Below are 27,561 nucleotides of genomic sequence, written 5' to 3'. Positions count from 1 at the left end.
TTTCAGACTTTCCGTTATTATACCGATCATATTGAAGGCATATCAAACTCTTTTTGCGAAGTAAAATGTCCCACTATTAAGGTGCCGACAATTCTTTCTCTTTCCCGATACCTTGTTGAGATGCTTGAGAATTCTATGAGATATTAATAGAATGCGCAGATCCCATCTGCAACCTCTAGGATAGAGAAAGCGTTATCATTCTGTCTTCCTTAATTGGAACAGCTTCCATCATATTTGTAATACTCCTATTTGGACAGTTGGTATGGGAAAAAACGTCTCTACGTTACGGTGTTGACAAGAATCATTTTCTCTCTCGTTCAAGACACTTTATCTATACTGCGCATGTTTGAGAATGCGCAGAACCGAGTTAGTACCTCGGAGGATAGAGAAAGCGTTATCATTCTGTCTTCATTAGTCGGAACAGCTCCCGCCATATTTGTAATACTCATATTTGGACAGTTAGTATGAGAAAAATGTCTTTACGACAATATTTATTTTCTATCTCTTTCGAGACGCTTTATCTATACTGCGCATGTTTGAGAATGCGCAGAACCGAGCTGGAGCTTCGGAGGATAGAGAAATCGTTATCATTCTATCTTCCTTAATTTGAACAGCTTCTATGTTAGTGAAATATTGAAACCCAACATTGAGGTTATGAAACTGCCTATTAGTTAACGTTTAACCAAGGCTCTTTCATTATTTTAACGTAATAAAAAATGCAGTTTTCTCAAGAATCAATTTATTATAAAATTATTACAATTTTTTGGGCGGAAGTAAAGTCCCTACGCAAGAACCAAAACCGATATTGTAGGTATCTCCTTTACAAACGGCTGTCATTGTGACAGTGTCGCCGTCTTGAAGAAATGTCCTTTGAGATCCGTCTCGTAGAGAAAGAGGCTTCGTTCCTTTCCATGATAATTCCACTAAAGATCCGAAGGAATCAGGTGTCTACAAAACAAACATTCTTTAACTGAAATAATTCCATTTTAATCCGCGAGAATATTTTTTTTATTTCCTTTATTGATTAGTATATTTTTGTTATAATAATAAATAATAATTTGGTTCCATAATAACAGTAATACCTTTCCACTTATAGTGCCACTTCCCAACAAATCCCCAGGATTCATTTTACAACCAGTTATGGTGTGATGAGCGATCTGCTGTTTGGGGGTCCAATATAAATATTTGAAATTCGAACGACAAATCGTGGTCGAAACATTACCATCTTTAGCTGAAAATAAATAATTAAAATTAACATTGAATTGCTTTTCTAACTTTTTTTAATTTTCCTCTCACATCAAATGTTTCATTATGAGACATTTCAATGATGATTTTTCGACTATAATAAAAATAAAACACTCACGTGTTATGTCAACTTGTAGATTTATGTCGTAATTACACTTATCAGAGTGCCTCAGGTATGGTAAAGGTTGTGGATCTTGTGGGAAATTATCGGTTTTGAAAGGTTCCAAAGCAAACGTCGTAACAACCCAAGGAGATATCGTGGTACCTAAATTTTTAGCCAAGAAAGGTCCCAATGGTCTATATTCCCATTTTTGTATATCTCTTGCTGAAAAAAATTCTTAATATTATACAGAACGTTGTCAGGAATCGAGTAATTACCGCTCCAGTCGTTCATTACAACGAAACCGAAGATATGATCTTCAGCCTTCTCGATTTTGATGGGTTCTCCCAGTTTATTGGAACCACCAACGAAAAACGCCATTTCCAGTTCGAAATCCATCAGTTGACTTGGACCAAATACAGGATCAGTTGCTAAAATATATAAAGTTATGAAAGTCAGAAGAAATATCTACAGGAAAGGTAAGCGACGAGAGTAGACATAAGCCACCTATTTTATAGATGACCCAAGGTTGAATCAGAGCTCTAGATGGATGTACCAGCATAATCAGATGTCAATTTGGCAAACTTGACACAAAACTGGATAATTGAATATAACTTGTATTAGTCTGGTCACGAGCGGTCGTTCACGCAATTGATTGGCCTCGAGCTGAGACATTAATATTAATACAATCAAATAAAAAACAAGCAAATGCAAGTTTGGTGTGAGACCACATGACAGGTGACAACGCACAAGCACGGGTGGAAGGAGAGAACAGAAAAGAGTTCTCTCTCTCACACGCGGGCGTTATAGTTCGTATCCAAACTTTCCAATACGGAGACTTCAATTTAATATTGTTATAATGGGGAGTAGAGGTTACGAGAAACGTCTCAATGTATCAAAAAGTGAGAATTAAAGTTAGATTAGATTAGATGAGAGCTAGGACGTGGGACGTGAATTTATCTCGCCAATACTTAGATCTATTGATCTATTGTGTACCCCGGACTCTTTATCAATCAGAATACAACAACTTTGTAAAGTGAGCTACCTGCTTGGGAACTATGCGGATTACCTCTTCTGCCTCGCACTCACAAGATGTTCGGCGGCTTCATTCGGTTTTTTACATAAGCGACAAGAGCTTTCGAGAGTTTCTACGATGTTTTTCAAGTGTTAGTTCACCGGACAGTGTCCAGAAAGCATACCATCTACTCCACTTAGCTCGTCTTCTTAGACTACCCACTTTTTTATGACCAAGGCTTTTTGGGTAACCAATGTAAGGTTATGGTCCAATGAAATGAATTGTCCCACCTTTTTCCCCAGATGATTGGTTTGTTCATTGATGTTACTGCGATGTGGCATGGTACCGATATAAGAGTAACTTTATATTTGATCCAATTGAGTTTAAAGATTCGATGCTGTTCCATATTAGCTTTGACTCAATTTTATAAGAGGCATGTGCTCACAGGGCTGCGTGTTCTGTCTTGCATGCTTTTATTGCCCAATTTCTATGAAGTTCTTCAAAGGGGGTAAGTCTAAAATGATTTGTAGTGCTGCCTTGTCGTGTCTGTTATTGCAAGGCAGACCACCCTTTGCAACTTATCTAGGGTTATTTCCCTAGTTTTGGTTTTTGTTCTTGGCCACCATATGGAAGCTGCTTAGCTTATGATAGGTCACATAATGGATTTGTACATTCAGTTCATCATTTTGAGTCTTAAGCCCCATGTTCCTTCGACCCTTCGACCATTCCACAGCAGTTATATATACTGTTGGTCCAAAAAAAGACAGAGGTTGAGATATATCAAATCCTTTACTCTTCTTCCAACTGAACAACTTTTAGATACTCACCCAACAAGATATAAAAAAAATTCAGATAAATGAATAATCTCTGTTATCTTACCGTCTGGTGGTACCATTTGACCATGAGGTCTATGAATGGGCGTTCCGGATATGACTACGGTGCTTGCCCTACCATGATAGGCAACTGGAAGATGTTTCCTAAAATTTATGAAATAAATTTCGAATTGGTTTTTTTACAATTTGAAAGAATCTCACCAGTTCGGTGTCAAGGGGTTATTAGGGTCAGCAAACATAAGCCCCGCATTGGTAGCGTGGTAAACTGAAGAGAAAAAGTCAGTGTAGTCTCCAATATTCACAGGAAGATGCATCGTTGCACAAGCCTGAGATATAAGTGCTCTAAAAAATAGATTTTAGAAGTTTTTGGAATTGATAAACGTTCATATTGTTTGTATTAAACATTTTCATCTCAAGAGATTTTTAATTATTCCTTATAATTATTCATTATATCAGTTAATTAAATGTACATACATATGATTTACGGGGGTTGTTTGAAAGTTTATGATTTCAACTTGAAGATGTTATATAAATTGGGATATAGAAATGTAAGCATAAAGAAATAGAAGACGATTTCCGGCCGACATGCTTAAGCAGCAGATATTATAAATTAACATGTTTTTTCACGACTTTTGAATAGTAAGATCTTTTTAAGTACTATTCAAATTCCAAAAAGTTTGTAATAAGTGTATTTTTGAAATTAATATTATTTTTTAAAAAGTGACAAGTGCTGCAAATGATATTTCTGGCGCTGCGAACAGAATTCTCGTACCCGTTTCCTGGTCAATTTCAATTGTTTTACGAGAGGTCACCGAACCTGGGAACAGAAGGGAGAGCATGCTGAGGAAATCATCAATAATCATCCTGTTTTTCCCTTTATAGCCCTTTTTATCCCTTTATGAGGATTTTTAGTGATATTTCTCAGGATAATTTACATTAACTTTTCGATAATCTTGCCATAGATATTTCTAATAAACGTACTTCAAATTTATCAAATAACACACTAAGCAATATTTTTTGAAAAGTGACAAGTGTTGCAAACGATATTTCTATATTTTTCTCGAAATTTGAGCTATTTTAGAGGCTTAGCTTCTGTTTGACAATCGCTTAAGTGAGTTGTTATGTGTCTACGAACATGGCAGAGAATTTAGATACTGTTCAGCATCATTTACGAGGGCACAATTTTGGACAGCTGAGTTCAAACGCCGGATTAAAAAAATTGGGCACGTTGGCTGCAGCGATTGCTCACTTTGGACCAGACGTAGATACTAACGAACATTTTGCAGGCATTATTGACGCGGTTTAAGCAAAATGAGGCAGTTTTTTGCGTAAATTCGTAACTTTAGATGAAACCTGAAACGAAATAATTGTCAAGACAGTAGATAGAGTAGATTATGTTTAAAAATGTGGAACAATAACAGAAGGTTATTATGGAAAATAGCTTGATTGGGCAAAGTTGGAAGCTACAACATTTTAAGAAAAAAAAGTTGTTTTTTCACTAGGATGAAGCAATTTTTTACACTTTGGTGATTGCTATGCCTTGAATTTCCGAATTTCACAATATCTGACGTTTTCTTGTTTTCAAATCTCAAAATGTTTTGTTGTTTTTTTGTTATATTGGAAATTTTTCAAACAACCCTCGTGTATATCATCTATCAAATGGAAAAGTTCAAAGATTATAGTACCTATAGTAGATTCAAATCAAAATTGTCCTGTCGAGATTGCGTATTCAGATTTATTTACCTTTGTCTTAGTTTATGATCATTTTGTAAAATTTTATTATTCTCAGATAAAATGCTTTGTATAGTTTCTCTAGCTTCTTTCCAAGCTTTAGGGGATAATCCCATTAAGAGATTCAAAGTTGGCTACAAAAAAATTCTTACTTATTATACGAAAAATAAATTGAAATTTGAATTAAATATATTTTCTCCACATCAAAAACTTACTGCTTTGAAAACGTGTTGATTACTTTTTAATTCTGGTCCAGTGAATAGATGAGACACTTCACTTAAGTCAAGAATGGAATCCGCAATGGCGACGCCTATTCTAGGATTAGTCTAAAAAATGTTTCTCATTGTTCAAAATGAGTAAAAAAATTACTATAAAACAATGAAAGTTTGCTAATCCTGGTTAACGATCAAGTTTATAACGCAGACGACAGTAGTTTGTTTTACTAAAAATATCATACGTTCATCGTGCTGAAGCGAATGTCCTGGATCGAAAACTAGTCAGAACAACATTCTAACATGTTCAGATGGGAGTACCAGACACAAATTAAGCCTATTAGTGATTGACAAGGAGAAACATCCGGAGAGTTTGTGTATAAAAACCAAACCGATGATTGGAGGATCCAGAATGCTTTCAAGAAATGGTTTTATAGAATATTTATCAGTGAAAAACCGGATGAAGATGAATTAAAAAGTTATGGTATCTCTTACAATACATTAACCAACATGTGATTCAAGTGGTCAAAATGCTGTCCAGGGAAAACAAGTCGTTGTAGGGTACTATCCTTAAGGATGTAGTTTTTTAACTTGCGAACCTACCAGAAAAATGTGATTTTTTAATTATGATGTTGTCAGACCAGTACAAGAAGAAGATTGCCAAAGGGAAACAGAAATTTGGCGTGAGATAATTGACGAAAAAAACTTATTGCTGAAATTGAAAGCTAAATCTTTACAAAAGAAAATGCAGATATCTGGGTAACCGGAGAGGAACAAGGATACGGGTAGATTATGATTATGAGGAAGAAATAATCGATTAGTCAGAAAGAAGAAGAAGGTTAAGTTAAACAGAACGAAGTTTCTGCTGTTTACTCAATTGGTCATGACGTCGCAATCGATGTATTCAATACTTGAATAAATTACGCGGAGGGGAACGAGGTGATGAAAGAAGAAGAATGACAGTTATTTCACCCAATGGAATATACGATTATTATTAGAGACAAAAATACAGAGTTGTATAAAAAACTTGTTTTAAAACAAAAATATAACTCAAACTATAAATGGAATTGATGTATTTTATTTTTTTATCAATAAAACACGTTTTTGTATATTATTCCAGAAATTTGGCAATTTTTTAAATTATCATGGTCTATTCTATTGAATATATAGTGGTAAAAAATAATTTTGTTTGCAAGACTGCAACAAACATTTGGCTATGAAAAATTTTTTATGATAATTATAGGTAAACCTAAATAGTTTTGTACGTCAAAATTCAGAAAAAAAACCTTCCAAAAATAGTTATTTTATTTTTATTTGCAATAAAAATGAGACTGATAAATAACAAGACGTCACTGACCTTTTCCGGTGTTGTGAACACTCCATACGGGAGGTTTTCTATAGGAAAATCACAAGATTTTGAGTATTTCAAAAAAGACTTCATTTCGACTTTCCCAGGAAACTTATGAATTCGATTGTACGCAAATTTTTGTATATATATATATATATATATAACAATGAAAATAAATATGTAACGATTCATGAATATCAATTGCTAAATTGAAAACAAAATTAGATTCTATCAGGGACGTTGCTTAAAAGGTTTTTGTTATTTTGTTTTTACTATTATTAGATTCAGAATTGACTTTGTCACAGAAGAGAAAAAAGGAACTTCAATTGATGATCCATCAACTTCAAGATCAATTCATTATCATTTTAGTTGTAGGTATGAAATTATGTGATGAATAATTGATCGATTTATGATAGAATAATCCACTATATATACAGAGCCTTCGTCTCTTTTGGTGCTTTGCTTGTTTCAAGCATAATCCATATCCAAGATAATTTGGTTGAATAAGTCTTTATCTATCGCTATTCGGTTGTTCTACCTGGTCCAATTTCTAATATTTCTAGCTTTTTGCGACCTATCCATCATCTGCCATCAACCTATTCCTGAATGATAAAGAAAGGGATGTGATATATTTTACCCCGCGTTATATGCCCGAAATAACTGACATTTCTTGTTTTTCTCGATCCTTATCTAGCAGTCTGGGTACCTCTTCCTTACAGGAATGAGCAATCCATGAAATTTTGAGGATTCTAAGATAGCACCACGTTTCGAACGCTCCTATTTTAGACTGAAAATTCCACCAAATACTCTATAACACACTAGATGATTGTACCTATATTAGTTAAGGGAAATTAGGTGATTTTGAGCTAGAATCTGGAATTAAATTGGGTGGTTTTGATTTTCTAAATTCTGGGAGGTTTTGGGATACTGAATAAATCTAGCAGCTCTTAACGAATTTACGGACATATATTTTTTGTCCAAACAGTTTTTTTCGAATTCCTCTTAGTTTTAGAGTTATTCGTGTTACAAAATTCTTTTGAGTTGTTCCAAAATTTTGAAAACCCGTGCCCGTAATGTTGTAGGAGCTGCTAGGCTTATTCAGTAACAGAAAACCTCAGAAGCGCCCAATTTAATTTTCCTATTTCACCTGTACTATATCTATATCTAAATATAGGCACAAAATATCAGTGCTGAAATTACGTGGTTAGGTTAGGTTACGTTAGGTTGTGTGAAGCGATGCTCGCTAAGAGCGGTACCGCACGCGTCGGTGGAGAAAAGAGTGGATTTTTAGCTGGTAGGCGTCCGGATAGCGGACGAATCCACACCTGTGACACCTTCCTAGGGATCTTTCGAAGATTTTCCCACCCACACCAAGATAAAAGGTTACGTTAGGTTATCTTAGGTTAGGTTAGCTTAGATTATGTTAGGTTAGGTCTGAACTAATAGATTTCTATTAGTGAGAGCTGGTTTCCATTTGTTGAATGTCATACATGAAATTTCAATCTTCGTTATTCATTGTTCAGCTAGCTCCAATATTTGAAATGTGATATCAGCTCAATGTTGTGTCCTTTGATAGTAATCGGAATTGGTATAGAGTAAAACACGAAAGTAAAATGTGAAGAAAATGGAGACTTTGATTATCAATACTGAAAATGTTTTTTCAACGAAATTTTTCACTAGAAACGTCTCCTGTTTTTATATTCGCCGTATCTCATTAAAGTGTAGAGACAACTTGTATAGAAATTGGCATTTTGTACAATTTTGTCTACATACATTTCGAGATAAAACTCGTAGTTTACGAGGAAAATGAAGAAAAGTCTTACTTTTGACGTTAAGTTTTGAACAATGAAGAGAAGCTTGTAGTAATTTGTTTTTGGAAGAAATCATTTTTGATGTGTTGGTTTTGATTCCGCGCTCAGTCTTCCAATCATCTTTGGATACACAAAATTTAATAGTATAGAGAAAGAAGAAAATACAATAAGTTCGACCTTTGAACAATGTTTTTGTGGAGGTAAAAGGAATAATTTGCTTAGGGGTGTTGTATATAAAACACAAATCAACTGTTTGATTAATATTTGTTAATATTCTCTTTATAATTTCATATACACATTTATTACAATTCGATGGTTTGTGATTGGAAGCCATATATATTTATTAATCTATTAATTATCCTACAAATTAACTAAATTCAACAATTTGAGGTGAACCAATAAAAGGAGAAAACCAACAACCACGGTTTAATAATATAATCGTTCCCATGTCCACTATATTCTCCAGATTTAGTTGCCACTGATTATTATTTGTATATTGTTTGAGGAGTTTTTTGATTTTACAGTTACTCTGCATTTATATCTAGAAGATATTTTGTACAAGACTCTACATCTTGTTGTTTTGCTTCCAAAATACGTAAACTCCTCTTAAAGCGAACTATCTTTTTGGAGTCCCACTTTCCAAGGTGTTAGTACTCTTTCGAGGTACTTAAGCCTTTTAGCGAAGGAGACAGGACTTAAGTAGATACTCTGGTGTTTCCATGGTGATATTTGACGAAGCATATACTCAATGGCGTCGGGAAAACCGTGGTTATTAGATTTTTTCCCACATTAGATACATCTAAGTTGTAATTCATGATTTCAATCTGCTGGATTGTAATTTTGTTGTTATCAATAAAAGGATACAGGGTTTCTCGTGAATAAGTTACTCAGAAAATGGTTCTAAATCATCAGTGATTCATTTTCTTTTTAAATTTTCTATTTAAAACACCAAAAAACAGTTACTAACTGTTTGTTGAGCTTTTCCCACGATTGAGGTTCTAGATTTTTTTTGGAAATAGCGAGGCGCATGATTACCAATTTTTTTGACCAAACCTTTGAGCTCGTCTATAATTCTCATCACATTCATGATTCCAATAGTCTCTAGTCACCCTGTATTTTTGACCCTTCTGTATTTAAGTAACTTAGGAAACAATAGAAAATTCCCCCATAGATATATTATTTTTTTTATAATATCTACTCAAATTTATTTAACTTATTTACGGGATTTTCTTTATAAAAATTTCGAAAACATAAATAATGAATATATAACAGAAATTATATTATTTATCAACATTACATAATATTTAAACAATTTTTAAACATTAAAAATGTTGGCAGTAGTAACAGGTTTATACTCGCTCTAAATAAATAATAACAAGAAATAGATCAATCCACTTTCTAATATACAGATTGTCCCACATCTAATTTTTCTTTAATCTTCCCAATTCAAAACAAGAACACTCTTAGGAAAATTCAATTTCATTGTTAGTTTTTCCTAAATTAATCGATTTATTAGTAATTTTTTCACCTTCATATTTTTGTAATATCTCAAAAATGATGTAAATTAATTTTCAAAAACCGATTTTGATTTTGAGATATCGAAATATCGCATTCCAATATTTTACAAATTGAAGATTTTTTTGGGGACATTATTTAGGACGATTAACGAATTACCCTGTATATTAGAAGCGTCAAATCATTTAAACATATATGTATATAAATACTTTCTATTTGAATTTTATATATATATATATATATATATATATATATATTTCTATTCAATTGATTTAAAATCAAAATTCTGTAGAAACTCATATATGTAATCTTCCATATTTGGACAGTTGGTATGGAAAAAAACGTCTCTACGTTACGGTGTTGACAAGATTCATTTTCTCTCTCGTTAAAGACACTTTATCTATACTGCGCATGCTTGAGAATGCGCAGAACCGAGCTGGTACCTCGAAGGATAGAGAAAGCGTTATCATTCTGTCTTCCTTAGTCAGAACAGCTTTCATTTATAGAAACTGTCCTTTAAGAAGTATTACATATATGTAGAAACTATATTTATACAAAATATTCCATCAAGTTATATTATTCGTACAATTCAATGTCAAGTCATCTGCATACATTCGTGGAAATTAACATAGAATCGTTTTGTTATTCAAGGTTAATCACTGTCACAATATTATTGTGATTCATGCATTATTTCGGTATTTTTTTTTTGTTATTTTTAACCCTGCAATAAACATTCAACTTACAGAGTGTTAGCCTCTTGACAAGATCCAGTTTTTCTTGACCATACTTACGGGGTGCGTTCAAAAATTATAAAAAAGATAACCGCTTAAAAATAGCCCAGTTTTTCGATAACTAATTTATAGGGTATGTTCTGAGAATGTAGCTGATAAAACCACTTGAAAATAGCCAGTTTTTCGAGAACAAAAAGTATAACTGAAATGTCCGCTTGAAAATGGCCAGTCTATTGAGTGCGCTCAAAAAGTATAACAAAGATAATTTTTGAAAATGGCCAGTTTTTTATTATTTTTTTTCGAAAAGTTTAGTTGAAATAAGTACTTGAAAATATCTAGTTTTTTTATAGGGTGTATTCGAAAAGTGCAACTACAATGATTGCTTGAAAATAGTCAATTTTTGCGAGATTAAATTTATGGGGGGTGTTCGAAAAGTGAAGTGTGGTTAAATGGAGTGAGAATTCCAATGAGGTCTCGACCTTTTTAAATCTTTGTCTATGTTAATGACATTTTTCGAATCTAGTTGAGTGAGATCCGATTTTTAAATTTTTTGTTCGGTGTATACCTCTACAATTAGGACTCTATAATTCAATACCCTGTATAAACCAGACATTTTATCAGGATGGAATAGATTTTGACACGTTTTTCACAAACATTTGACTTTGTTTTGTAACTCACAAACCAGGATTCTCGATAGGGATTGAGCAGGTACAGTATAATAATATTTCAAAAAGCGATCCAAAATTCGAAAATTCCAAATTAGCTTCGTATTATTTTCTGGTTGTAATTGATGGTTAGAGGTCTTCAAAAAACGAAGCGATGTATAAATCAAACATATTTAAGGTGAAAGACCACTTCTGTGGACTACAACGAATTTAATTAGTTTCAAAATATCGTCCACAAAACTACAATTTAGTAATTGCTACAAACAAGCTGGATTCCAAGTGACGAATTTGTCTTAACTTCAGAGCCTATAAGAGGAGGTAAATATCTGTGCAGCGTTTCCAAAATGGAACAAAATAATTAGTACATGTAGCAAAGTCGACCAGCAGCGGATTTTTCAAAATTTCGTTTCTTAGAATGATGATTTACCCATTTCAGAATAGTTCCATGATGATGACATCGTTTCTGGACACAGTAGAAGAAGATTGTTGTTAGACTTAAGTAGAAATTTCAAAACATGAGGTAGTGAAAACTTTACATGGTTGAACGAGCTATTAAGGTCGTAGTTGTAAAAATTAATTGGCGTAATAATGAAGGGTGAGGATAGGAATACATTTTGACTTTATTTCAAGAATTTATAGGTAAAAATCAATCAAACATTATAAAGTTGAAATTGATCTGATAGATTGACGACATCTGGATGATGAGATAAACTGATAGAGTTGTAGACTTGATATCAAATATTCAAAACGAATAATCATAATTTTTTATCCATTCTGTATAAAAAAATATATCATTAAACAATATAATACCTCAAAATCTGTATCAACAAATTAACATTTTATAAATAGAAACATGTTTCATACATACAGGGTGTGACAGAAATTATTACTTCGAAATACAGGATGGTGAAACGTCACAAACCTATTAGAATTTCAGAAAATTATTGTGTTTTGAAGATGCTGTCTTACAGAGTTGTATCTCAATTATCTGATATTCCTTTAATTTATGGTACACCCTGTAAAATGATAACAATTTGTATATAAATATACATTTAATAAATATTTAGGATCACCTTTTTTTTGGAAGGTATCTATATACCCACCAATTTTAAGCACGAATAAAATTTATGATGATAACGAAATTTTCTATACATTTGAATTATTGCGTCAGCTACACATTTTCACCATTTAGAAGTACAGCCTAATATGGGTAAGTCCTATTTCACTACCAAACAACCTTAGGTAACGGTTTTATGTAATTGGCGCAGTCGACAAGATTCGCATTGCTTTATTAACTCGATTAAAAATTGTTTGGTAGTAGATTTTCTAACATACGTACATTTCTATAATTTTTTTCTTTGAATATATTACACATTTAAAAATTTTACAGTTAGGATGAGAGTGAATTTTCATTTTTTTTTAAACACATCACATTTAGACCAAATTTTCACCAAATTCTATAAAATGCTATCAATTGACTCACCTACAAATACAATTATCGAAAATCTAATTTTTAATTGACTTGGCGCCATATTTAAATAACTATACGCAAAAAAAGTGACTATCTGTAACATAATTTTATATGAAAACCTTCAATTCCTATGGGAATAAGGAGAAAATTCAGTATACACGAAGTTTGGTTAAATTGGATTGGTTTGGTTGAAGAGGTTCCATAAACTCAACAATAACGTGCCTACAGGGAATAAAAACTAGAAATATTTGTTTTTAGTTGGAGACTTTTACATATCGTGACCCAGTCTATCCATTTCGGCCAATAAAAAGTCGATATCCTTTTCCGTAACTGCTGCCGAAGAAATAATGTTTCTATAAAAATTCGGTCTTCTGTCGTCAGGTTGATATCCGGTCATCAAAGTTCCTTCTTCCATCATTTTGGCTTTTAGACGTGGACACATCTATAATAAAAATTTCGTTTGTTGTCATACGTCATATGTCATATGTCAAATCAATTTAAAAAAATATATCTCTCGAACTGACGCAGACGTTAAAAGTGTTGCATACCTAATATACAATTAACTTTCGACTTTTATGAAAACAACGTTTTTCAAACAAAATCATTTTTAATTTACCTCTCCCAATTTCTTTTCTCTTGCAGGGCCGTGAGGTTCATTTCTTAATCGTTTTGGTATGTACCAAAAACAAACGTTTACCAATTCCGGTTCCATGATCAGATAGTACTTATCAGGTTGTTCTTTGATGCGTTTGACCATATATTCGGTCAGCTCCATCAATCTGTCTATCAGTTGTTCAAAACCTTCGTCGCCCTAAAGAATGAGTGAAACCATAAAAAATTAATTTACTACATATTAAAGTATAAATATCAACATTTTTCTGAAGATATGTCTCGGAAATCAATCTATCATATCATATTTAATACATTTAAAAATAATTTTTTTATCTATAAAATTTTTAATTAGGTTTGTTTTATTGGGAATATGTCCCGGAAATCAATGTGTCATATCCCCAGTGGCGCAATTGGTTAGCGCACGGTACTTATAAGACAGTAGTTGTGAGCGATGCCGGGGTTGTGAGTTCGAGCCTCACCTGGGGAAGAATTTTTTCAATTCACTTTCTCTATTTTTTCAATTCAATACTTCATAATCCGATATTATAAGTATACAAAATTGTATCTATAACAGTTTAAATAAAAAACGTTTGATTATGTTATTTCATGTATTACTGGTCACATAACCTATAGGTAGGCTTTATTTAACATATCACAATTATTTTTCAATCAATACTCAAATACATGAACAAAACTTTGATTAAAGTATCGCATAGAATAGTAATATAATACAGAATGAACTAAATTGAAAATTATTTAGAAAATAGAGCATTAAAGAAATTTACCTTCGCTCTCCATTGCAACCAAAGCTTGAAAATATCATTATGGCGTCCGCATTGGATTACTTTGTCTCCTGTATCATATCTGATATCATACAATTTGTCCTGCATGAATAAATAATCAGCAGCCATTTGATTGCAGCTCATCAAGAGACCCTTAAAAGAATCATTAATATCAATTTGGATACAGCTACTCTTGTCATACCTAATATATTAAAAAAATTTCACCAAACAAAAAGTTGATCATTCTATGATTGGTAGGTTGGTCGGGGAGTCGTTTAACTATCCCAGTCACTCTGCACCTATATCTAGAAGACTCTACATCTCATTGATCTTTAGAGGTTTTGTGCTAGAATACCCCCAACCAGTTTAATGTCATGTCATCACGAGAAGTTCTTCAGACGTCTTAACTTGTATGGTTGTGAATCTTTACCTACCACAGTTGGGTTCTGGTTGTAGGTTTGGAGTCGTTGCCTCTTTTCTGGCAATGCTGTCTGTTTCCCATTAGAGGTTCTTTGTTTTTGTTAGTTAATGCTTTTAGAGTTTGTTTGCACTCCCACACTAGTTTGGACGTGCACTCAATAGCTTTCCTTCAAGGTCGCTTGGGTAATTACGAGAGAATGAGATTGTGCTTTTTAGATTGTATCCAAATACTCTTAGGCACATTCTTTTATTGTTAGCAGCTCTACCTCATAAATAGTGAGTGTTATTTAGTGGTCCACAATGCCCGATCCAGCTCCTTGCGCTAGCTTCGAGCCTATTTATAATGAAACAAGGTGCCGAAAGTTTCTCACTGAAAAAAATATTGAAAAATATGTGTGGGAAACTTACATCTTCTTTGAAATGAATAGTCGAGCACTGCAGCAAAGCCCCCATTAGTTTATGGGGATTCCAAGTGACGGAATCAGCCCTGGAAATAAGACAAATTATTTCAGCAACTCCCAATAAATTGAATTAATAGATATCGATACACTACATTCTCTATCACTTTATCAAATGCAGTTTAGATAAGCACCAATGTCATAAAATAGTGTTTTCCACATATACAATAATTCTTGTTATGTTACTACAATGACAGGCCTCTGACATTCTGAATTTACTACTTTCTAGCTGAAAGGTAAACACTGTTTCCATGTACAAGCAAACGTCATTTGACTATCCCGTCACTACACTGCAGTCTTCAGTTTCGTCGAAACGCTCGTCAGACAGTGTAAATTGTGAGTGTTGGTGTAAACAGTATTCAGTCTCGTCGAAACGCGCGTCAGACAGTGTAATTGTGAGTGTTGGTGTAGTGGTAGTGTATTCAGTATAATACACGATATGTTTTGAGAGATATTGTCGAGGCATATGACATGATTCAGGATTTCCAATGAGAAAGATGTATCTGGTTGAGCGGAACCGAAAAAGACCAATTTGTAAATTTAGATTTTGGCGTGAGGATTTATTAAACATTTAATTGTCTATTTGAACCCAATAGACAATTAAATGGGTATCTAGTGAACCCAATTATCACTAGATTTATCCCGAGCTGTTGAAGAAGTTGAAGTACAAGGTTTGTCTGGAAAGTTTTCTATGAAGACTCCTTTTAAATTATTTTACGTATCCCAGCGGGGCTATAACCTTTCTGAGCCTTCCAAATAATAGTTGCTGTCTTTCCAATTAAAATAAACGCTTACGTATGCAATAATGTCATCGTCTGATGAAACTTTAAGAAATCAGGAAAAAGTCGATACAATTCTGAATTTAGCACTTTATTTTTTGGATCGGGCCCTTTTTTCCAATTCATCTCTTTACCTCAATAAGTAATGATGTGTAAAGTTACTGTTTCACCTTGGTGACCACGGTCACTATCACTTTTCCGACCGATAAAACCGTCTTTGCCTCTTTCGGACAGGATTTTCTCTTGCAATCAATTTTCCTAGCCGCTTTTTCGTTTCAGAAGTAAAGTAGTGGACCTAGGTTTTTGCAATAGTGGAAAATGTACTGCCCTAATTCTAAATGTTTCAAAATGGTCAAAACTTCAGTGGGAATTTCTCCACGCATGCGTATTGATATATACAGATTGAGTTTTATGTATGGAACGCCTCAATTATCTCGGAAACGGCTTAAGCGATTTTTATGCTCAAAAAATCTTATGATACGGCTGGTATTAAGGTAGTATTTCCATTGTTGTCAGTTATTCTATATACCTAAATGCCATAATTTATAGTTATAGCTACATTTCCAGTATGTAAAATTACAACGAATATTCTACATTTAGATTGAATAAACTCGCTTACTTTGAATATTCTTTAATAATGTACATCCTAACCGAAATCCCATAACAAGATCTAGTGTAATTAAGTTTCTGTAATGTTAGAAGAAGATCCACATTTGTAAAGTTCCTTAACTTTCCAAACAACTCTCGTATTTGTTATATTTAAAGAGGTGGTTGAAATATTGGTTTATAAGGGATAATTAAAATAATTAAAAATAAGTTTGACGTGACTGCATATCTTAGAATTTTCTATAGAGGGTGGGTGGTTCTTTTTAAAACATCTTTCATCAGTCAATAACAATTTATAAGCGTTTCTTCAAATTTACCGGTTTGTTAAAATCTCAGTTTTATCTTTTCTATTTAAAAATAATTTTATGAATATCAACAAACCTTATCTCTTTTTCAATGTTTAGTAATAAGTAATTCCCAGTAACGAATAATCCTATTTTTTTATATGAAAATAAAGTGAAATATCAATTTAATTTCACACTTTGATAACATCTATAAACTGTTAAATTAATTTCCGTGGCTTTTTCTCCACCGATTAATATATTTCAAGATAAAATCGATCAAGAATACTTAGCGATTGCACTCAATTCAATTAGAGGGTTTTCGTGAATTATTTTCATTTCAGACACTTAACATGGGGCGCAAATCAAGCTGGTTACTAGTTGGGACAAAAAGAAATGATTTGAGATAACGATCATCACCAAAAGACATGAAATTCACACGGACTTAAATCTGATTCGTTTAGAGACGGATTACACACATAAACCTTCAGGATCCACAGTTTTTGTCGCGAGTAAAATACCAAGTTATGGTACTGACGTGTCTGCTGGATTGAAATACAGTATAGTTGAAGGGAAAAATTATAACGTCGATTTGACTGGTCAATTATGCACCAGGACCTGGTGGTACTGGTAAAAACGAAGGGCAAGTGTTTTTGAATGGAGAATCTAGGTTTCATTAATGATATTATAATTTGTTATGATAAAAATAAAATATGATGTATAATTTGTGCTTAATTTCTGCTTTTTAACCCTCATAATCAGATCTCTTGAAATGTTGAAAAATATACTTATAACTTTGACCTTGTATATTTTACACAAATAACGAATGTAAACAAAACTAATTATAACAATGATTTAGATCCATGTTTTCACTATCGTATGACTTATAGTTGAAATGTGTATGTATGATTGTTTTGGAATTATCGAAAATTTTATGAGGTTATGAAAAATATTGTCTGAATTTTTGGTGTTTTAGAAAATTTAGTACATATTGCTTGGAGGAACCCTTTTTGTGACACGTACTTTGAAATGTGTACGTCTATGGGATACGTACGTCTATGCCTTGGAAAAAGAATGTTTTGAATATTTGAAAAGATGTTATAGAATTCTTCAGACACCATCCAAACCGAATTATAAGACTTCAAAGTTGAAATTTTCCCGATTTTGAAAGAAATTGGAAAATATTTTTACAGTCTTCCATAAAAAATTAAATATTTCTTAGACAATGGGAGATATGGGGTTCTTCTCTACTTTTTCCTATAATAAAATATTGTACTATTGATTGACCATATTTGGATTTTTGCAAATTCTATATTTAAGGGAATATTACAGGGTGAAAGTTGTGAAGATTTTTAATATAAAATCTACATTGTATACGTTTATGGAAAGGAAATGTGAAAATAAAGAGAGTAGTAGCCGTATATATACAAGGTGTTCTACGACGGGCTGAAACTATCTATATCTGGCAAAATATTTATTGTAGGATCATGAAAATTTCTACGTTTGGGTTTTCGGATACAATGTTTTTAACTAAAATATTTTCTACCGGAAGTCGACTTTCAACTTTCTTATTTCAAATAGAACACCCTTTATATTACTACATTTTTGAAATCTACGTGAAATTTTAGTATACTATTGCCCAAAAACTTTTCTCGAAAAATACATACTTTTTGAGTTATTGTTTTTTTCCTAAAAAAAATTTGACCTTTGCAAACCCTTATAAATTATTTTTTTACGAGAAAACCCTTAAAAATAGGAAAATAGTTTCTGTTCGGTCGATTTTAGCAAGGTCAGACGTATTTGAATCTATGTTGAAAAATTTTTCATTTTATACAGAGTGTGTATAAAAAGTGTATAAAAGTTTAGCTTCATAAATATCAAATTTCTTTATTTTTTTTTTAAATGGAATTACTCGGTTTTTTCTATTTTAATGCATTCATGTAAAATTTCCTATACCTATTAAGCCATTTTCATATCTTTATGGGTATCCTCGTAAAAAAATAATTAATAAGTGTTTGCAATGGTCAAATTTTTATTAGAAAAAAATTAATAACTCAAAAAGTATGCATTTGTCGAAAAAAGTTTTTAGACATAAGTATACTAAAATTTTACCTAGATTTCAAAAATGTATTAATATTTAGGGTGTTCTATTTAAAATAACAAAGTTACAGGCCATCTTTGAAAATATTTTAAAAGTATTTTGCGATATACAAATAGTCTTAACTCGTCGTGTGGGACACCTTGTGTGGGAATTTTCGCGTATAATAAAAATTTAATTTAACGAAAAATTGAATTAAAAAAAAATTTCAGGAAAGGACGCATCCAAAAAAATATAATTATTCTAAAAAAATGTGAAATATTTATTTCTTTCCAATGCCAATAGATGGAAAATTGATTAATCCAAATATTCGAGTATATTTTGTTCAGTCACACCATAATCATGGAAATTATACAGGGTGCAAAATGTGGATAAAACAAATCAAATTATAAATCATCAAAATCATATTTGTTTTGGATTGCCGGGAAATAATCTAACTTTGGTTTCTTCGTCTATGAATACGTTATACAGAGTTCGGCATAAGTCAGGCAACAAACATCGAAAAATCCGCGTAAGTCCGGCAACGGTCATAAGTCTTGCAACGTTGTCAGAAGAGTGTTTTTTGTTAAGTCGTATCTGCGTACGAAACTTCAACCATTCTAGAACTCACCGCTACCAAATCGTTCAACAGTGCTGAAGACGTACAAGTAATTCTTAAGAACGGGCTCTAAAATATGGAAATAGTAGCGTCGGCGTTATTTGAGCAGCTGAATCTATCTGCAGTGCGACTATCCGAATGCTGATACGCATGCGCTAATAAGTTTACCGTCCGCGTATCCTCCACACACTTCAAGATGATTTCGATCGCGGATTGGAATTTGGCGAGTGGTATCCCAGATCCAGTAAGATGATCCGCAGTTCTAGCATTCCATTTTGTAGTCGGGGTACATCGGCATGTACTAGAGCGGCAAGAATCATCACGTCTTCATTTAAGAAGAAATTGACCTGCCTGAGGTGTGTGTATCCATGCAGGAGGTTTCCTGGATCACGTGACGAGCGCCAAAGTTATCTGGAAATTCTCGAAGATCTACGTGGTCTAATGGACGACGATCCATGTCATTTCATGGAAGATGGAGCTTAGCAGCACTACACGTTTTGTGTGCGGAAGTATGTTCATTTTGGAGAATGGATAGGGAGAAGAGGGTTGGTTGAGTAGCTCGCACGGTCACTTGACCTGACATCCTGTGATTTCTTCCTGTGGGGCCTCTTCAAGGACTCCATTTTTGCAAGAGGACCGCGCATCCTTTCAGACTTCCAAATGCAATTGAAGAAGAATTTGAAGCGGACGGACAGGAATTTCATTCAATAATTTGATTTTTATGCGGCATTTTTTCCCAGCAAATTTTTAACTTGACAGGATTCGCCGGATCTGCGTTTCCGTTGAGAGACGTTGCGGTAAATGCATCAATTTGAACAATCTTTTTCGAATCTTTTTTGTAATTTCTTTCAATAATTCAATTTTAATGCTGCATTTTTTGTTACTTAATTTATGACGACCTCTGTAGTATGGAAAAGAAAATCCCCAGAAAATTTTTAACTCGTTTTCTTTCGATATTTCAACCCCTTCAAAATGGGATAGGCAGGTGTTCCGCGGTAGATATTAAACAAATAATTATTTCTAGTTAATTTTTTCTTAGATTGAACTTTCGATGTGTTTTTTTAAAATGTCAGTAGAATGTATATTTAATTCACATTTCAGTTGAAGGCGAATGTGAATCACATCAAATTATCAAATAAACTGAATGATATTTAATTTCTTAATGATCTGGATAAACAAAGCAGTCATAAATAAACACGCCCGCGTTTGACATAAACAAAAACCACTATTCCGAGAAATAAACAAACGGTATCGGTACTTTCTTTTCTCTACAGAACATTGTAAATCCCAATACATTATCTGATATGATATAAATACGGACGACTGCTAACAATATTCAACAGTTACTTCAAGACTATCACACAAGAAAACCAAAAATGAAAAGTTTCATTGTACTAGCGCTCTGTTTAGCGATTTCCGCTGCTATCCCTTTGGACATAGTCGAAGATGAAGAAGGACAAGAGTACCTGATCGTTCCTTTACATAGAGAAAGAAGGTAAGTTTCATTTGAAACTCCTACTTTATGTCAATCGATAAGTTCATCTGAATTTCGAGATAATATTTTTTTTTCCAGAGAAGTGAAAGTCGGCGCCAGTCAAAGCGGTGTCAACGTAGGTCATTCCAGCTCGTACGGTAACGGTCCACATAGAGTAGACACAGCCGTAGGAGCTAGTAAATCTTGGGGATCACACGGTATCAAACCCGACTCATTCGGTGGCAGTGTTAGCTACAGCCACACACCATCAGGTTCATCGGCGTTTGCAGGAGCAAATAGAGCTCCAGGATATGGGACTGACGTTTCAGCTGGGGGTAGATACAATTTCGCTGGTGGTAAAAATTGGAACGCGGGGGTTTCCGCTGGTTATAACCGTCATTTCGGAGGACCTGGTGGTACTGGTAAACCACAAGCTAGTGTTGGATTAGGTGTTAATGGTAGATTTTAAATAATTGATTAATAAAATATTAGGAATCTAATTTTGCTGTTTTATTGTGACGAGATTACCCTGGTTAGAATTTCCTAATGAAAGTCGGAAAATTGATATAATTTTTGATAGAAATTGATTCAGAAATTTAATGTAAATAAAAAAGGCGAAGTTCATTTCAAAGCTAAACTTGTTCGTTACAACTTCCTTGCAAGGGTTGGTCATTGTTTGGAAACGGGTTTTCTTTGATGATTCCATCTCTGAACATTCTAAGTGACGTTTTTACTACCATGCTTTCTAGTACTAGATTTAGAATCACTTCTAGTGCAGCTGTTGGACAAGATTCCATGATCTCAACTGCACAAACGAAAGCCAGTCTTTATACCTTCGAGAAATCGTTCCTCGTGGTATTCAGACTAGTTCTAGTACCCCAAACCACTGCGCGGTGTGGTTATTAACCCCGAAGATCATAAAATGTCAATATGAACTAAGCTGAACCTACGCGAAGGACTAGATTAATATAAAATCGAAATTACGTTCATAATATCGTTAAACATCTAAAAGGGAGTTATTGTACATTCAGGAGTGCCAAATAGAGACAATGAAAGAAAATATATATTAATAGTTATCAAGTCGTGTAAGGTAATGAAGTATATGGTTATATAGTTACATAATTGTATACAAGAGGGTATATATAATTATGTAAAATTGTATTCAGTGTAATTATAAACCCAGAAGATTTTGTTCATTTTCCACCCTGTATTTCCGATTTACATTAATCACTGAGTCGACATAAGACGTAAGCGTTATCTTTTAACGTAACCATACCCCATATTACTATGGACCAAAACCTTATACAGGGTGAATCATGAGGAGCTTTACATTCTTTTACTATATGTTAACTCCCCTAGGAAGGATATCATGTGGCTACTGTAAAGTTAATTACTTTTTATAGCATTATTAATTTACAGGGCGATTTGTGAAGTTGAAGAATGAAATTTTTTCCACGTTTTCAAATTATTTGATGCCGGACAGATAAAACGCCAATTGGCGCTACCCAAAAACAAAGTAAATAAAAATAAACACACAGATAATAATCCCCAAATCATACTTTGGCTTCTCTATTTTTTCTTCTCTATACATTGTTGTTCTTTTGTTGCGTAAGGGCATTAAACACACGCGCCGTTCCCCGTAGGGGAAAATCAATAATCGGATCAAGGTTCCCCACGTTTAAATCCCGGTTAAGCCCTAAAGTGTGCATCAATTTGCATCGAGAAACTACTTACGGGGGCTCGAAAAATACTCGTCTCTCTATCAAAGTGTCGAAAGCACTCGGGGGTAAAACACTCTCTATTGACTTAAACTCCATCCATTATCGTATGTCAGCGGATTTTGAGTCAATAATTATGAGTGCCTTTAATATATTTCGTGTTTTAAGTACTTTAAGTAGGTTCAAATATACAGGACAATTTTCAATTGGAAGGGTAGGTTACTTAGACCAAAATATGATGATAGGAGATCATAAAATTATGCTAAATACATTTCCTTTTTAGCATAATCACGTTTTTAATTTCTAATAGTCTATTTTTGAAAGCACAAATTTATATAAAAGTGATTTACTTTGACTTGTACATCGACTTTTATAACATCTTCATATTCATAGATAAAAACTGCTTAACTTGCACAATCATCATCTTTTATAATCAAAATGATGATGATGGATATCCTGCACGATCTCCTCACTTAGTCCATGTCCACAACCTTTAAATTTTTATCCTGTTTATCTGTTAGTTGCCAACAAATAAGATATATATATATATATATATATATATATATATATATATATATATATATATATATATATATATATATATATATATATATCTGAAGACATCGAAAATGAAGTATTAGAGACCAAAAATGAACAGACACCATATTTGTATCCCATACATTCTGGTAAAGCTCTTCCGTGACACGTAAGCCTGATGGATAAGCTCTCACTGCTCTTTGTTCAAATCTCCTAAAATTTTCCGGAAACCTGACCAGGTAACTATGGAGAAATTGGAATTTATGTTTTTTTTGCTCCCTATACTTTTTATTTGTAGCAGAAGATCTTCTACACGTTCCATAATAATTTTCAGAGAAGATTCTAGATTACAGAAAAGAAAGCTGTCCAAGCCTTTAGTTCTAATTCAGAGTATTAGTTATTTAATTTGGGGTCATAAAACATATCGGCTTCAATGCTGGACTGTATTTTCCTCATCAGATTCCATATTTTCACTCAAGGACCAGTTTCGTTTTACTTGTTCGACTTTACTGTTCCAAAGACAGGTAACTTTAATATGATCGCTTTATTTATCAAAAATAATGTTTACCATGTTTAAATCGACACAAATTTGTAGCTGACCTGCGAGAAATTATGACAAGGGAAGTGTACGACCTTCAGAAACCAGAAATCTAACATATTGATGAGCTCAAAGAAGGAGGAAAACTAGCCGAAAGCGCGTTAATTGATTTAGTGACAAGTGTTCCTGAAAGACCACCAAAAATTGTTTTGTTATTTTGTACTAAGAGTATTTGTTTGACAACCATCAATAGTGAGTTTGTAAACAGTGCAAAAATTGGTCATCGTTTATTTGAAAGGCCTTATCCCAACTAATATAGAAGCTGAACTGAATTCTACTCTGGGTGAGACTGTTCCTTCGTTAGCAACAGAAAATATTTGGTTAGCAAAGTTTAGACGAGACCGTACGAAATAGGAAGATCAGCAACACAGTGGTCAACCAAATGAGGTGACGACTCCAGAAATGTTGGAGAAAATCCACTGGATGATCGTCTACTGAAAGTGCGTGAGCAGTACATCGCATATTAACTCAAAATTTCGACATAGAAAGCTGTGCGCAAGATGGTGTCACAATGCAACAAAAGCAGCGTTGAGATGATGTTTCCTTGGAGTGTTTGGCAATGTTTCGCAGAAATAAAGCAAAATGGATCAAACGTGAGTCCATCATTTCACGATCTAAATGAAAAATAATCAAAACAATGGACTGGAAACGGAGAACTGGCTCCAAAGAAGGCAAAGACCGTTCCATCTGCAGACAAGGTTATGGCGCTGGTTTTTTGGAATGCGAGTGGGATAATTTTCATTGACTATAATGAAAAAGAAAAAACTATCAACGACGAGTATGATGCAATGTTAGAGCGAAGAAATCAAACAAAAACCACCGCATTTGGTTAAGAAGAAAGTGTTGTTTCATAAAGACAATGTATTTTCTCACACATCCGTTATTGCAATGGCCAAAATTAATGAATTAAAATTTAAATTGCTACTTTATGCACCCTATTCTTCAGATTTAGTCTCTTCGGATTATTTTCTGTTCCCAGACTTGAAAAAATGGCTCGGTGATGGTAATGGTTATTTTGAGTTAAGATAAAAATATTTTATTATCATTAAAATCATTTAATTTACACCAAAAACAAGAGAAAATTTTAAAAAATCGCCCCTTCAGTGAAGTCCCATTTGCACTTAGCTTCCCGGAAGGTCGTGCCGTGATTAATGATAGGGTAATTAATAAGGGCGCCGTCGAGCCCTAATTGCGGTGTACTTTAAAGTAAAATGAAATTATTATTGCCCTCTCTCCCCGGATTAGAGGAAGTTTCAATAGATATTTAACTTAGAAAGCTTGTACTCACCGCTCGATACCGGAGAGACGGGGATGTCGATATTTTTTCGAAAGGAGAAGTCCTCCACCCCAAGCTGCCTGTAAAAAAAATAATCATCAATCATCCGAGTACTTGAATGGAAATCAAATTTTGAGAAGAAGAACTGATTAGAAACCCATTGCTGTATTATAAATTAGTGACATATCTTTATTTAAAAAGTGTAAGTGAAATAAATGGATACTTACATCGACATGTAGCCACATTCCGTACTTTTTACAAATATCAGCGATGTCATTGATGGGATCGAAAGCACCTAACACGGTAGTACCAGCGGTACAAGCCACGAAGAACGGGATGTGCCCTTTAGCTCTTCTATCGATAATAAGTTTTTCCAATTCCTGGGGGATCATACGACCGTATTCGTCTGAAGGTACCATCACGCAGTTATCAGTACCCAGACCACAAACAGATGCGCATGATTTAACCGAGTAGTGACTCTGGAATACAAAAAAATATTATTGATCACCGCTACGGTACCAAAGTGCTGTTAAACATTACCTGATCTGAGGTATACATAACCAATTGGCCTTGAATAGTAGCGATTCCTTTTTCTTTGTAATTGGGAAACATTTTATGTCTGGCGGCTAAGAAGGCGTAAAGGTTGGAGATGGAACCACCTTTAAAACGAAAAAATTATAAAAAAGGTTGGTTCGATGATCTTTGTGGATCAAAAAATCACCTGGTGCTAATATGGAATCGCCTTTTCTCCAGTTTTTTCCAATAATCTCCCTCATGTGGGTCATAACAACGTTTTCCATTAAAATGAAAACCGGAGCAATTTCGTAGGTGAACATATTGGTGTTTGCTGTAGCTGTTAACCATTCTCCGGCCATGGAAACTATATCCAGACCAGTGGATAGCTGATTGAAGAAATGCGGATGACCTATAAAATCATATCTTTATAGTTGACCAATCCAAATCTCTATTATCAGACAAGTACTAATTTTCTATATAAATTTTGCGGACACTCGATTTATAAAAAATTAATACTGTATTCGATCATTCAGCTCGTCATCATCGTTGAAATGTTGATTACCAAGGAAATATTTTAGGTGTAAGAAGACATCAAAGTCGCCAAAAGCGAAGTATGGCCGAATCCCTGTAGAAGTTTTATGACAGTAATCCTAGTTGCTTAACCTTTATGATTATCCAAGAAAGAAAATCATCATTGTCTTCATTGTCCATTGTTTTTTATGTTGTTAACTAATTCATTGTGTTATTCATTACAAATTCCATATAATGAGCACTAATTACAAACTCCTGAACACAAAGACGGGTGTTCACAACGTTCTTCATCATTCATTCGACAAGTTCCTTCATTGAATTGTCTTACCCATCTTCTAATCATTGAATGTTTCACAGGATTTTGTACATCTGGCACCTTTTTTCAACAACCTCAACCTCTTCATCATACATACAAGTGGAAATAATTACTACAAATTACTGATTTTTTATCACACCTCGTTAAGACTTTAATTTAGGTAATTTCTAACTATTTTGGAATGTAATTGGTTGAAAATGGAAACCTATCTACATGGAGTTTCCTTCCATGGTGTCCAGGTACCCAGCTGAATACATTGCGACAACTCATCCTTTGTCCTTTTTGATCTATTGATTTCAAGACTATCTGGATCTAGATATAAAGTTGTCAAAATAGGTAAGAAATAAGGCTTTTTCATCGACTACATCTAATGATTTTAATGATCACTTTGTGAATGTAGCCAAAATTTATCAAATTCCATAACTTCTTTATCCTTGATCCGCTTTAATATATCCCTGATGCTAATGCTAACTTACATGGTTTCTTCTTTATAACCATAGTTTTAGCAAAGCTTCGCAGTAAAATTGAAGACAACAAAAATAAATCCTCATCTGGTACTGATTGACTTACTTTGAAAATGTCTGCCCGATTGCACATAAAATCACCTTACCACTTTAATTAACGTTTCATTTCGAAATGGCACTTTTCCCAATTGCCTAAAGACCTCTGTATGAAGTTGGAGATGAAAATCAAACATCGAATTAACGCTCAATTGCACTCCTTCTCACGTTATCTAAGATCATAGAAAGATTGGCCAAAAAAAAACTCTTATCATTTCTGTTTAAATATCATCATCAATTTTGGGTTTTTGATGCTATATTCTCGCTCCTAAATAATGTCTACTCTAGTCTAAACAGCCATCACTCCACAAGTCATACCTTACCAGCAAAAATCAGCTTGTAAGGGTTGATAAAACGATGTCTTCTTGCAAGCCCATAGAATGTAGACTGCCCCAAGGCTCAGTACTAGGCCCTATTTTGTTTATAAGCGACATCGCCTATCTAGACATCAGTGGTAAAGTCTATTTGTAGACGATACTAGTTTCTCTTTGAGCAAACCTGATCTCACAGCACAGTAGTAAAATTCTTAGAGCTTGTTCAAGGGCAGATCCAGGGTCTTGACAAAGGGGAGTTCATTAGTATTAGGACGAGTCCTCCCCCAAAAACATGGCGTTTTTTGAGCCTTTTACCAACAAAATTACGTTGTTTTGACAGCATAATGACGAACTTTACGCAATTTCCACTTTAAACCTCAATTCCTCATCAACTTTGAAAGAAAAAACCA

The 27,561-nt window shown here is 33.7% G+C and overlaps 3 protein-coding genes and 1 non-coding gene across 5 annotated transcripts in view; 2 read left to right on the top strand and 2 right to left on the bottom strand.

The window, feature by feature from the left end:
- Positions 1-722: 722 nt before the first annotated feature.
- On the bottom strand, positions 723-6,610 carry LOC130900650 (fumarylacetoacetase-like). The gene is made up of 9 exons (XM_057811398.1): positions 6,494-6,610; positions 5,140-5,250; positions 4,937-5,058; positions 3,395-3,535; positions 3,240-3,337; positions 1,624-1,776; positions 1,364-1,570; positions 1,083-1,231; positions 723-948 (listed from the first exon to the last, which is right to left on the bottom strand). Exons 1-9 carry the CDS (start codon positions 6,575-6,577, stop codon positions 754-756), a joined length of 1,260 nt encoding a protein of 419 aa, XP_057667381.1. The 5' UTR covers positions 6,578-6,610; the 3' UTR covers positions 723-753.
- A 1,932-nt stretch (positions 6,611-8,542) lies between these two features.
- Positions 8,543-27,561, bottom strand: part of LOC130900630 (glutamate decarboxylase) — a 53,682-nt gene continuing 34,663 nt past the window's right edge. For both annotated transcript variants that reach the window (XM_057811364.1, XM_057811374.1), the window contains 8 exons: positions 25,636-25,839; positions 25,455-25,573; positions 25,142-25,393; positions 24,927-24,994; positions 14,900-14,978; positions 14,075-14,224; positions 13,294-13,488; positions 8,543-13,119 (listed from right to left, as the gene is read on the bottom strand). In XM_057811364.1, the coding sequence (XP_057667347.1) occupies positions 12,946-13,119; positions 13,294-13,488; positions 14,075-14,224; positions 14,900-14,978; positions 24,927-24,994; positions 25,142-25,393; positions 25,455-25,573; positions 25,636-25,839 (1,241 nt within the window). In that variant the 3' untranslated portion in view covers positions 8,543-12,945. The remainder of the gene's footprint in view (positions 13,120-13,293; positions 13,489-14,074; positions 14,225-14,899; positions 14,979-24,926; positions 24,995-25,141; positions 25,394-25,454; positions 25,574-25,635; positions 25,840-27,561) is intronic.
- Trnai-uau (transfer RNA isoleucine (anticodon UAU)) lies at positions 13,685-13,776 on the top strand. The gene is given in 2 exon segments: positions 13,685-13,722; positions 13,741-13,776. It is a non-coding gene; the product is annotated as a tRNA-Ile (tRNA).
- Positions 20,550-21,285, top strand: LOC130900678 (uncharacterized). The gene is made up of 2 exons (XM_057811450.1): positions 20,550-20,806; positions 20,885-21,285. Exons 1-2 carry the CDS (start codon positions 20,688-20,690, stop codon positions 21,252-21,254), a joined length of 489 nt encoding a protein of 162 aa, XP_057667433.1. The 5' UTR covers positions 20,550-20,687; the 3' UTR covers positions 21,255-21,285.

Source organism: Diorhabda carinulata, chromosome 1 (assembly GCF_026250575.1).
Source record: "Diorhabda carinulata isolate Delta chromosome 1, icDioCari1.1, whole genome shotgun sequence".
Taxonomy (NCBI): domain Eukaryota; kingdom Metazoa; phylum Arthropoda; class Insecta; order Coleoptera; family Chrysomelidae; genus Diorhabda; species Diorhabda carinulata.
The sequence above is the reverse complement of the archived record's forward strand: the minus strand, read 5'-3'. Positions and strand labels throughout refer to the sequence as shown.

Coding starts and splice junctions, on each gene's coding strand:
- LOC130900650 (XM_057811398.1), bottom strand. CDS start 6,577: ATGAAGTCTTTTTTGAAATACTCAAAATCTTGTGATTTTCCTATAGAA. Junction 1,777..3,239: donor TCAAATGGTACCACCAGACG/GTAAGATAACAG, acceptor TATATATTTTAG/CAACTGATCCTGTATTTGGT. Junction 1,232..1,363: donor TCTACAAGTTGACATAACAC/GTGAGTGTTTTA, acceptor ATTTATTTTCAG/CTAAAGATGGTAATGTTTCG.
- LOC130900678 (XM_057811450.1), top strand. CDS start 20,688: ATGAAAAGTTTCATTGTACTAGCGCTCTGTTTAGCGATTTCCGCTGCT. Junction 20,807..20,884: donor CCTTTACATAGAGAAAGAAG/GTAAGTTTCATT, acceptor TTTTTTTTCCAG/AGAAGTGAAAGTCGGCGCCA.